General features: G+C 47.5%; 1 protein-coding gene across 3 annotated transcripts; it reads left to right on the top strand.

Moving 5' to 3' along the window:
- Positions 1-8,055: 8,055 nt before the first annotated feature.
- Positions 8,056-11,179, top strand: LOC123103571 (ASC1-like protein 1). Of its 3 annotated transcripts, none has more exons than XM_044525205.1 (7): positions 8,056-8,342; positions 8,447-8,648; positions 9,597-9,823; positions 9,904-10,059; positions 10,144-10,329; positions 10,451-10,635; positions 10,740-11,179. In XM_044525205.1, exons 2-7 carry the CDS (start codon positions 8,484-8,486, stop codon positions 10,769-10,771), a joined length of 951 nt encoding a protein of 316 aa, XP_044381140.1. In that variant the 5' UTR covers positions 8,056-8,342; positions 8,447-8,483; the 3' UTR covers positions 10,772-11,179. The 3 variants fall into 3 exon arrangements, with proteins under 3 accessions (XP_044381140.1, XP_044381139.1, XP_044381141.1); XM_044525204.1 differs by having other exon boundaries at positions 8,140-8,342; positions 8,423-8,648; XM_044525206.1 differs by lacking the exon at positions 8,056-8,342 and having other exon boundaries at positions 8,363-8,648.
- The last annotated feature ends 992 nt before the right edge of the window (positions 11,180-12,171 follow it).

Below are 12,171 nucleotides of genomic sequence, written 5' to 3'. Positions count from 1 at the left end.
TTGCAAACGCGATGAACACAAGTTCTCGGGTTAACAGCGGAAAGTATCTTCAGGGTCTTCACGTGCAGCAGACGATCATCAGTAATAAGGGGCTCTCCGGGTGAAAGTGATAACGAGATCCTAATGTTAGATTTAGCAAAATTCATTTAACCCGAATAGAAGAGAGATCAGAGTCCCAGAGTAAAGGTCGAGGAGTAAAAGATCCTAGTACCACCCAATGGCGACATGGGCCCGTAAGGCACACAGCCATGTTAATAAAAGTTTTGCAATGACTAGACTCGACTTCGGCCAAGGAGTGTGGAAGGGGGATTCCTACAGGCAGTTGGCTCTGATACCAACTTGTGACGCCCCCGATTCAATCGTACACTAATCATGCACGCAATGTGTACGATCAAGATCAAGGACTCACGGAAGATATCACAACACAACTTTAAAACATAAATAAGTCATACAAGCATCATAATACAAGCCAGGGGCCTCGAGGGCTCGAATACAAGTGCTCGATCAAAGACAAGTCAGCGGAAGCAACAATATCTGAGTACAGACATAAGTTAAACAAGTTGCCATAAGATGGCTAGCACAAACTGGGATACAGATCGAAAGAGGCGCAGGCCTCCTGCCTGGGATCCTCCTAACTACTCCTGGTCGTCATCAGCGGGCTGCACGTAGTAGTAGGCACCTCCGGTGTAGTAGGGGTCGTCGTCGACGGTGGCGTCTGGATCATGGGCTCCAACGTCTGGTTACGGCATCCGAGAAGAAGAGGAAAACGAGGGAAAAGAGGGAGCAAAGCAACCGTGAGTACTCATCCAAAGTACTCGCAAGCAAGGAGCTACACTACATATGCATGGGTATATGTGTAGGGAGGCAATATGAGTGGACTGAACTGCAGAATGCCAGAATAAGAGGGGGGTAGCTAGTCCTATCAAAGTCTACGCTTCTGGCAGCCTCCGTCTCGCAGCACGTAGAAGAGAGTAGATTGAAGTCCTCCAAGTAGCATCTCCAAGTAGCATCTCCAGTAGCATCGCATAGCATAATCCTACCCGGCGATCCCCTCCTCGTCGCCCTGTAGAAAAGCGATCACTGGGTTGTCTGTGGAACTTGGAAGGGTGTGTTTTATTAAGTATCCGGTTCTAGTTGTCATCAGGTCAAGGTACAACTCCAAGTCGTCCTGTTACCGAAGATCACGGCTATTCGAATAGATTAACTTCCCTGCAGGGGTGCACCAACTTACCCAACACGCTTGATCCCATTTGGCCGGACACACTTTCCTGGGTCATGCCCGGCCTCGGAAGATCAACACGTCGCAGCCCCACCTAGACACAATAGAGAGGTCAACACGCCGGTCTAAACCTAAGCGCACAGGGGTCTGGGCCCATCGCCCATAGCACACCTGCACGTTGCGAGGGAGGCCGGAAGCAGAACTAGCCCCCTTAATACAAGAGCAGGCTTACGTTCCAATCCGGCGCGCGCCGCTCAGTCGCTGACGTCACGAAGTGCTTCGGCTGATACCACGACGTCGGGATACCCATAACTACTCCCGCGTAGATGGTTAGTGCGTATAGGCTCGTAGCCAACTCAGATCAAATACCAAGATCTCGTTAAGCGTGTTAAATATTCGCAAACGCCGAACAGGGCCAGGCCCACCTCTCTCCTAGGCGGTCTCAACCTGCCCTGTCGCTTCGCCACAAAGATCCACACAGAGGGCCGTCGGGACAAAGGTCCTTTCAGCACCCAATCCGTGAATCACTCGCGGGTACTCTTCGAGCTGACCCGACTTTAGTCACCATCTGTATAGTATGTATGTATGTATAGTATATACCCGTGATCACCTCCCAAGTGATCACGGCCCAATAGTATAGCAAGGCAGACCGACAAGAATGTAGGGCCAATAATGATAAACTAGCATCCTATACTAAGTATTTAGGATTGCAGGTAAGGTATCAACAGATGTAGCAACAATGTCAGGCTATGCATCAGAATAGGATTAACGGAAAGCAGTAACATGCTACACTACTCTAATGCAAGCAGTATAGAAAAGAATAGGCGATATCTGGTGATCAAGGGGGGGCTTGCCTGGTTGCTCTGGCAAGAAGGAGGGGTCGTCAACTCCGTAGTCGAACTGGGCAGCAGCAGCGTCGGTCGCGTGGTCTACCGGAGAGAAGAGGGGGAGGAAACAATGAATACAATGCAAACAAATGCATATCGATGCGTGACATGACAAGTAACGATGCTAGGTGTGCCCAATCGCGGTAGTAGGTGATACCGACAAAGGGGGGAAACATCCGGGAAAGTATTCCCGGTGTTTCGCGTTTTCGGACAGATGAACCGGAGGGGAAAGTTGCGTGTTTGATATGTTAGGGGTGTGTGGTGGACGAACGGGCTGCGTATTCGGGTTCGTCTCGTCGTTCTGAGCAACTTTCATGTAGAAAGTATTTTCATCCGAGTTACGGATTAAAAGATATGATTTTCTAAAGATTTAAATTATGTTCTAATTTTAATTAGTTATTTAATTCTAACATTATCCAGAATAGTGTCTGCTGATGTCAGCATGATGCAATGCTGAGCTCATCGGTCAACAGTGCGGTTGACTGGGTCAAAACTGACCTGTGGGTCCAGTGGGACCCACCTGTCATTGAGACAGAGGTGAAATAGGATTTGTTTTAAACTAATTAGGGTTAGTTAAGTGTGGGCCCATTATTCAGTGCCTAATAGGCTCAGATTAATTAGATTAACTAATTTAATTAGCTAAAAAAGGGGGGGGGCACTGGTCACCTGCTGGGACCAGCCCAGTCAGCAAGTTGACGACCGTCAACAGGTCAAAGGGGGCCCGGGGCCCACCAGTCAGTGGCCCAGGCGGTGCCACGTGGACGCCACGTCGGACACCGGCCGGAGACGCGCCGGAGCTGAGTCCGGCGAGCCAAACGCGGCGGCGCGGTTTGGGAGGGACGCGGGTTTCGCGCCCAGGGGGTCTTCTAGGCTGTGGTCGGGCGCGTTCGACGCGGCTCGGCGTCGCGCGTCGAGCGGTGGTGGCCAGAGGGGTTGGAACAGACGGAGGCGAGCGCTACGAGCTCGCCGGCGGCGAGGTGCTCCGGGAGAGCGAGAACAACGATGATATGGGGCGGTTTTGGGCAAACCGGAGAGCGGGGCGAGGCCTACGCGGCGTGGGGAATGCAGCGGGGTTGAGCCCGTGACCAAAAGATCACCGGAGCCTTGCCGGCGGCAAGCTCCGCGGTGAAGCGTTCGGGCGCTCATCGGGGACGGCGTTAGGAGGCACGAGGGGGTGTACTGGAGGGTGCTACGGTGTCGCGGTGGTGCAGTGAGCACGGTTACGCGGTCGGACGAGAGCCGCGCGTGCGGTGACCGCGACGACGAGCTTGACGGCGGAGCCGTAGCCCGGCAATGGTGGTGCGTCGCGCACGACTAGCTATGGCATGGAAATTAAGTAAGGACGGGGAGAAGAAGGGGGTGGAGCTCACAGACAGGGGGAGAGCGACCGGGGGAACGGGCCGGGTCGGCCCGATGGCCAGGTGGGCCGGCCTGGCTGCGAGCTGGGCCGTCTGGTCCAGGGGGGGCTTTTTTTTCTGTTTCTGTTTTGTATTTTCTTTTATTTATTTATTTTTTTTCTTTTCTGTTTTATTTAATTTAGGGCATTTAGGTATTTTATAAAATTGCGTCTTCTACACCATAATTACCTGTGCCATTTTTGGCACTGCCCGAACATTTTTGTTTTAACTTTTGAAAACTTTTATTGTTGACATTAATTTGAATTTGAACCTTGAAAGGGTTTCGAATCATCACGAGTTTAACAACAGTAACTGTGGTGACGTGGCATCATTAGCGTGGGATTACTGTAGCTTAATTATCCGGGCGTCACACAATGCCACCAAAGTGTCTTCAATACGATGGCACGATCATTTAGGACATGCATCTTTTTCTTTAGTTGAGCGATTGCTTAGGAAAAATAAGCTCCCGTATGTTGGAGAGCGTGATGTTGAAACAATTTGTGATTCTTGTCAAAAGGCTAAAAGCCACCAATTACCTTATCCAGTTTCTACCAACATCTCCACCAAGCCTTTACAACTTGTGTTTACTGATGTGTGGGGTCCTGCCCCCTCCTCTGTTGGTAGGCACACGTATTATGTGAGTTTCATAGATGATTATAGCAAGTTTTCATGGATCTATCTTCTTAAAAAAAGGTCCGATGTGTTCCAAGTGTTTCTGAACTTCCAAGCTCTCGTTGAGCGCCAGTTTGATTGCAAAATCCTTACTCTCCAATATGATTGGGGAGGGGAATACGAGAAGCTAAACTCATTTTTCCAGAAAATTAGCATATCTCATCACGTGTCATGTCCTCACGCCCATCAACAGAATGGGTCCGCTGAACGCAAACACAGACACATCGTTGAAGTCGGTCTAGCACTTTTGGCCAGTGCCTCCATGCCCCTAAAGTTTTGGGACGAGGCCTTTCTTGCTGCGGTACATATTATAAATATGCTTCCTAGCCGTGTCATAAACTATGAAACTCCCATTGAGCGTCTTCTTCACACCAAACCCGACTATACAACACTTCGTGTGTTTGGTTGCGCTTGTTGGCCAAATCTCCGACCATACAACAACCGCAAACTCATGTTTCGTTCCAAGCAATGCGCGTTCCTTGGCTATAGCACTCAACACAAAGGTGTCAAGTGTCTTGACATCTCCATTGGTCGCATTTATATTTCTTGCGACGTCATGTTTGATGAGACAAAATTTCCTTTCTCCGAACTTCATCCTAATGCCGGTGCACTCCTTCGAAAAGAAATCCTTCTTCTACCATCCAGTCTTACGAGCATCTCTCATGGGGATAATGATTGTAATGATTCACCGTTGACTAATGATCATAACCCTTTGCATGAGTTTTATGATGATGCAGATGAAAACTACGAAGAAAATGGTGCAGCAAATATCCAAAACAGTGAAGAAAATCTGTCAAATATGCAACATTTTACGTGTCCAGGGCTGGGGGACAGATCCGCCTCGGGATAAGTTCCACCGCAGTCTGCCAGCGGATCTCCTTCGGGATCTGAGCTGCCGCCAGGGGCAGCGCGTGGGTTTCCGTGCCGCCTGATAGCCGACCCAGCAGCGGTCCCGCGGGCGACCTATCCAACCCGCCCCATTCAGACGCCCCCACGCGGCGCACCGAGGCTCGCTGGCCCGCTGATGGCCCCCGCCACTATGTCCGCCGCCAGGAGACAGGCGCGGCTCCCAGGGTCGCTCCGGCCCGACAGGAGACAGGCGCGGATTCCCGGGTGGATTCGGCCCAGTCAGCTGGCGCGCGATCCGGTGTGGCTCCACCTGGGTCCGCCTCATCATTGCGCCCTGATAGGCCTGCGCCGGACGTGTCCCGCGGCCCAGGATCTTCTGCGCCTGACCCAGCTGCCTCTCCAACACCTCCACCCCGTGCCGGCGCAGATGATCCATCCGGTCTGGCTGGCAGCGACGCGGGGGATGCTACGGGATCAGCCTCGGGATCTGCAAGTCCTGTCGCTACAGCAGCAGGATCTTCTGCACCAACTTCTGTGTCTGCTGCTCCGCGAACACGTCTTCAAAAGGGGGTAATCAAACCAGTAAATTACAAACAATTAACAAAGTTCAGTCTCGTTTGCTCTACAGAAGAACCTAGTACTCTTGGAGAGGCGCTCGGTGACAAGAATTGGAGGACAACCATGGAAGAAGAACACATGGCGCTCCTGCAAAATAAAACATGGCATCTGGTTCCTCCACGGCATGATACAAATTTAATTGATTGCAAGTGGGTTTTTAAAGTAAAAAAGAAGGCTGATGGAACCATTGATCGCTACAAAGCCAGACTTGTTGCAAAAGACTTTAAACAACGATACGGCATTGACTATGAGGACACCTTTAGTCCAGTTGTTAAAGCTGCAACCATTCGTCTTGTGCTCTCTATTGTTGTTTCCAGAGGATGGAGCCTTCGACAGCTAGATGTCAATAATGCGTTTCTGCATGGCGTTCTGGAAGAGGAAGTATATATGAAATAACCTGCTGGTTTTGAGAATAAGAACAAACCCTTTTCATGTGTGCAAGCTTGATAAAGCATTATATGGACTCAAACAAGCCCCTAGGGCGTGGTACTCCAGACTAAGTCACAAATTGCAAACTCTTTGCTTTGTTCCTTCTAAGTCTGACACATCCTTGTTTATTTACAACAAGATGAAAACATCCATATTCGTTCTTATATATGTTAATGATATTATTGTCACAAGCTCATCTAATGAGGCTATATCAGGACCGTTGAAGGATTTAAATGCTGAGTTTGCTCTCAAGGATCTGGGTGACTTGCACTTCTTCCTAGGGATTGAAGTCAAGAAACAAGGCAATAGTCTTCATTTCTCTCAGGAAAAGTATGCTACTGATCTGGTGAGAAGAGTTGGGTTACAAGGATGTAAATCTTCTCCAACTCCACTGTCCAGCATAGAAAAGTTGTCACTTACAAAAGGAAAGCCCTTGGGTCAAGATGACAGTACCAGGTACAGGAGCTTGGTAGGTGCACTTCAGTATCTAACTTTGACAAGACCTGATCTTTCATTTGCAGTAAACAAGGTTTGTCAGTTTCTTCATGCACCTACTACAACTCATTGGACAACTGCTAAACGTATAGTGAGATACGTAAAAGATACAGTTAATCTTGGTCTCACTTTCAACAAGTCTTCATCTACACTTGTCAGTGCATTCTCTGATTCTGACTGGGCAGGTTGTTTAGATGATAGACAATCTACTGGTGGTTTTGCAGTGTTTTTTGGTCCAAACTTAATATCATGGTGTGCAAAGAAACAAGCCACTGTATCAAGATCCAGTACTGAAGCTGAGTATAAGGCCTTGACAAATGCCACAGCTGAAATTATTTGGGTCCAGTCCATGCTGCGAGAGCTTGGTGTAAAGACTACCCAAGCTCCATGTTTATGGTGTGATAATCTTGGTGCTACTTATCTGTCTGCTAACCCTGTCTTTCATGCAAGGACAAAACATATTGAGATTGATTTCCACTTTGTTAGAGAACGAGTTGCAAACAAGCAGTTGGAAATTCGCTTCATTCACTCGCGTGATCAGGTTGCAGATGGATTCACCAAAGCTTTGCCTACACAAAATTTTGAAGAGTTCAAGCGTAATCTCAACTTGACCAAGTTGTGATTAAGGAAGGGTGTTGAACGAAATATTGGTCACGCCAAGTGCCGTACGTGACAGGTTCAGATAACCATCGCCAGGAGGTTTCCAACCGAAGATAGACTAGGATCTAGCTCATATGCGTTTATCTTTGTAACCTCCTTTATTCCTTCTTCTCCAAGTTGTAATCTGAACCAACTTTGTACGCTATACCAGAAGGTCGCGACCTGGCTATATAAACACGCAACCGTCGCCCAGGATGGGTACGACGTTCCTCCACACCTTGTACATGCTATTAATGTGGGTGATCATCTTGGTGTTGGCCGTGTACTTTTTGAAACTGACAGCCTCACTCTCCAAAATGCTATATCCTCAAGCTCGCACGATTACACACCGGTGGGTCATCTGTTTCGTGATATCAAGTAGTATAAGCTTAATACCCAATTCATTCAGGCTGAAGTAGTCCATGTTGCACGTAGCTGTAATAAGCCAGCACATGTGTTGGCCGCCATGGGTGCAGGATTAGCTACTGGTGAAGCGTCTTTGTGGCTTGACAGCCTCCCTGCCAATGTAACCTGTGTCATAACCGGCAGTTCTGCCGTGATCTAGATGGAATACAAGTGTTCCATTTCAAAAAAGTAGATTTACGTCCTTTTTATATTTCTAGGGGGAATGTTGAGCCCTTAATTAGTAAGAGTAGGCTTCTACAATAAAATTTGGGCCGCAATATCCGACGAATGTTCGCTGTACAGTATGATTCGATAGTTTCTTCGTAAACGCAGGGCAATTTCTTTAAAGAAGAAAAAAAATTGCGGCAAAAAAAGGCAGGATTTGCCGTCTTCTATGGGGTAAAGTTGAAAAAAAAAGCATTCCCTTGCCATCCATCCCCTTTCAGCTGACGTTCGTCACTTATCATTGTGATAAGAAATCTGGATTGGTATGTCAAATCAAGGTGGCTTTGGCAGCCATCGATAAGCTCCAGAGAACCGGCCCTAACTGACCGGGGCAGATCCAGTAGCCGTTCTTCTTCCTTGTCCGTCCACGTTTTCTGGGACGCCTTTTCGTCATCTTTCCTTGCACTTGCACCCAACACAGAGCAGACAGACAGTGGGCTTCTCTCCCCTACAGAAATGGACCAGTCCCGTCCATCCGCATCCGCTCGCTAGCACCAATAAACAAAGGTTAGTTCTTGCTCAGTACTACTATCACCATCTCAAATCTCGGCTTGTCCCCCTCGCTCCCCAGTATTGACTGCTGGCAGGGTCATCCCTTTTCCCACTCTCAGCGCGCCCAGCCTCGGATCCAGGAGCCAGCCGCCCGCAATGGCGTCCCTCCTGGAGATCTTCGTGGGATCCTGTTCCTCCTCGGCGCCGCCGGTGGACTGGGAGGCGGAGGCCTACCCGGAGTACGCCGACTACGCCGTCCTCCCCCTGCTCCTCGCCTTCTTCCCCGCCCTGCGCCTCCTCCTCAACCAGTTCCTCTTCGAGGTAAATTCATTGCCTGTCTGTGTCTGGCTGTTTCCCTCTTCTTCAGTTAGGATGCGTTTGGTGCGTGGGCAGTGAGTCCACTTGGCCTGGGATATCTCTCTTGTTTTCCCATCCAAGAGTTGGATGAGCCAGTTCTGGGCACGCTCAAGGCGTCCACAGGTCTCAACGTTGACCCGGAAAAGCTTCCTGCAAGATTTTCAAACCGTGTTGATATCGATCGGTTCATGGTAATTAGTCAAATGATCTTGATCGTTGGTACTCTTCGTTTCAGACGCTTGGTAGGTGAGTTGCCTGTAATTAACTGAACTCCTCCCAATGGGCTTGGTCAGCTCAATTACTAGATGGTTGCCTTAATAATCAAAGGTTAGTAGATTGGATCAATGCTTAAATTTCATGCCTTCCCGTGCTCATCATGTTGTCGTCGTCCCTCATTGGTACAAATACTTGTCATGTGGAGATCGCAGATTCGCTAAACAACATGTGCTTACCCCACCCAAGTAGGTCTTTACATCATGTTATCTGAACCCTTAAATTTGACAACATACATAGGGTACAATTTGGATAATCCATCGTGTAACAATTAATCAAAGCATTCACACATATATCAAATGAGCATTAGTAAGGACATGGAAGTTTATGAATTGCCTCTCTCCTTCAGTGATGATGTTGGGATTGAACTAGTGATTGCGGTCCCAAATGGTACAAAGACTGGTATGACCTATGGCCCTTCCTTGTACCGGTGTTGGTCTTCGAAATTTCTAATCTAACATCATTGCAGCCGTAGGTACCGACTTACCGCGTACTTGTCTTGTTACATAAGTCACCGGGAGTACTATACTTAATGATTTCATATTACTACTATACACTGTGAGCAAAATTGTTTCAAGAATGGTGCAAATCAGAACTACATGCACATGTTATAGTTCTTAAATCTCACTTTCTTCGCAGGTGTTAGCAAGACGACTTATATTTGGAAAGGGATATGACAAGCTTGCTGAAACAGATGAAAGGAGAAAGAAAATCAATAAATTTAAGGAATCGGCATGGAAATTTGTTTATTATCTTTCTGCAGAACTCTTTTCACTATCTGTAACATACAATGAATCGTGGTTTACAAATACAAGATACTTTTGGGTAGGGCCTGGCGAGCAGCTGTGGCCTGACCAAAAGATGAAGTAAGAGAGAGAAACAATCTCTTTTGTTCCTTATTATTGCAACTTCCAAGGGCTTCAACATTGTTTGTTTTTCTCTCCAGGCTGAAGCTTAAGGCTGTATACATGTATGCTGCTGGATTTTACGTATATTCTATCTTTGATCTTCTGTTGTGGGAAACAAGACGCAAGGACTTCGGAGTCATGATGTCTCACCATGTGGCAACTATTGTTCTGATTGTTGTGTCCTATATTTGCAGGTATGCAGATGAGTGTAATTGCCCTTATATACCATAACAATACACAGCATAGTCAAACTTGAAGTTGTTGCTACTTCCAAACAGATTATCTCGTCCTGGCTCGGTCATTTTACCCCTCCATGATGCAAGTGATATATTCCTAGAGATCGGAAAGATGGCCAAGTACAGTAGCTGTGAGTGGCTAGCTGTTGTAGCATTTCTACTTTTTGTGGCTTCGTGGATCCTTCTTCGGCTAATAGTTTTTCCTTTCTGGATCCTAAGAAGCACAAGGTAAACATTCTTGGTTGTTCTGGCATGTGGTGCTACTTTACCTGATTAGAAAGCAGCATTACTCTACTAAGTTTTGTAGTGCATTTTGTTGATCAATTCAATGGTCTTGCGTCTTTTTCAGTTATGAAATAGCTATGATCGTGGACAACGAGAACAGAAGAATCTACAGAACCTCGTACTATTATCTTTTCAACACTCTCTTGTTTTCACTTCTGGTCTTTCACATATATTGGTGGGTACTGATTTACCGGATGCTCGTCAAACAAATTCAATCCAGAGGTCATGTTGGTGAGGATGTTCGATCCGGTCAGTGATTCTTTTCTTGCTCATTTCCTTGGTGTTAGATTTTTTTTCTTTCTCAGCAGCATACTCTTATGGATTTATTATAAGCTACCCCTGCTATTAAACAGATTCTGAAGGCGAAAACAACCATGAAGATTAAGCTGAAGGTTGTTGGATGCTTAACTGAAGAACTGTATAGTTCGCAGTTGGGAATGAGAATGGTGCAAGCGGGTTGTATAAAGAATGAGAATGTCAAGGAGGAGCTAGTTAGCATATCCATTAGGAGGAAATTCAGGCACAAAACGAAAACTGAAAGGGCTCGAATCTCTGTGCCACTGGAACAAGCCTCCTTGATGTATCTTTTTTGTAGATTGAATGTATGAGGTGATGCTATCATTCAGGGTCTTGAGGCATCAATCTTACATCGTGATATTAATCTCCATATGTATGTGAAGATGTCTTTTGAGAAATACTGAGCCTCCAAGTTATAAAAACTCTCTTTTATATATGTGGCTTGATTGTAATTTAGTGGTCATATTCTCAAATATAAAAATAACATTTAGTGGTCCTTATATGTCATTATTATATATATGCTTGCAGTTCATGTTAAATATTCAGTATGATCGATATTGGAAATGGACATCTCTGTTAAACATGTATACAGAGAAGATATCACTAATTTAGCTGATACTCAGTGTAATCAATCATGTATTTTCATATATTTAATCATGTTCAGCACACATACAATTTACAGAAGAGATCGAGCTACATGTTTTCTGTGAGGCATCAAGCCATGAGCGACTGCATCACTTATTATAGCACCTTGCTAGCAACGACTATCACGACCGAATCTCCCCTTCCTCTAGGTCTTCTTCGAGGCTTTGACGATGATGATAATGCTGCTGCTGCTGCTTCCAGCCATCGTCGTCAAGCTTGCGGAAGAGTCCAATCTGCCGCAACAAGTTGTTGGGCTTCGCAGTGTTGTACTCATCAATGCCGAGGCTCTTCAGATCCTCTGGGTGTAGGGTATCGTCGGGCATTGCCGTCCTCTCCATCTCGAGCACTTCCTGACGGGCCTTCTCCCTCGCCCGGGACGTGGCCTCCTTTCGCTGCCTTTCCAGAGCACCGGCGAGCTGCTCGCATGTTGGAGGAGCTGGGCTGTCGACGATCTCGTCTGAATCAGAATCTGAGTCACTGCCGCCGGAGTCGCTGCTGCCGGATTCAGTATCTGAATCGCTGTCGCTGGAATCAGTATCCGAACTGCTGCTGCTGGAGCTTGGGATGCCGCTGGCTGTTTCATCTTCGACGAGCAGCAGAGGTGCCGGCACGATCGGTAACGGGGAGACGCCGCCGCAGATGTCAACTTCTTCGTCCTCCTCTTGGGCCATCACCTCAGGGCCGTCTTGGTGCCGTTCTTGCAGCAGAGGTTGCGGCACGATCGCTAAGGGGGAGACGCCGCCACAGATGTCAACTTCTTCGTCCTCCTCCTCCTCTTCGGCCATCGCCTTAGGGCCTTCTTGGTGCCGTTCTTGCGTCGACGGATTGGCCGCCTTCTTCTCT

The sequence above is a fragment of the Triticum aestivum genome, chromosome 5A, assembly GCF_018294505.1.
Source record: "Triticum aestivum cultivar Chinese Spring chromosome 5A, IWGSC CS RefSeq v2.1, whole genome shotgun sequence".
Classification (NCBI taxonomy): Eukaryota; Viridiplantae; Streptophyta; class Magnoliopsida; order Poales; family Poaceae; genus Triticum; species Triticum aestivum.
The sequence above is the reverse complement of the archived record's forward strand: the minus strand, read 5'-3'. Positions and strand labels throughout refer to the sequence as shown.

Coding starts and splice junctions, on each gene's coding strand:
- LOC123103571 (XM_044525205.1), top strand. CDS start 8,484: ATGGCGTCCCTCCTGGAGATCTTCGTGGGATCCTGTTCCTCCTCGGCG. Junction 10,060..10,143: donor GTTGTGTCCTATATTTGCAG/GTATGCAGATGA, acceptor ACTTCCAAACAG/ATTATCTCGTCCTGGCTCGG. Junction 10,636..10,739: donor TGGTGAGGATGTTCGATCCG/GTCAGTGATTCT, acceptor GCTATTAAACAG/ATTCTGAAGGCGAAAACAAC.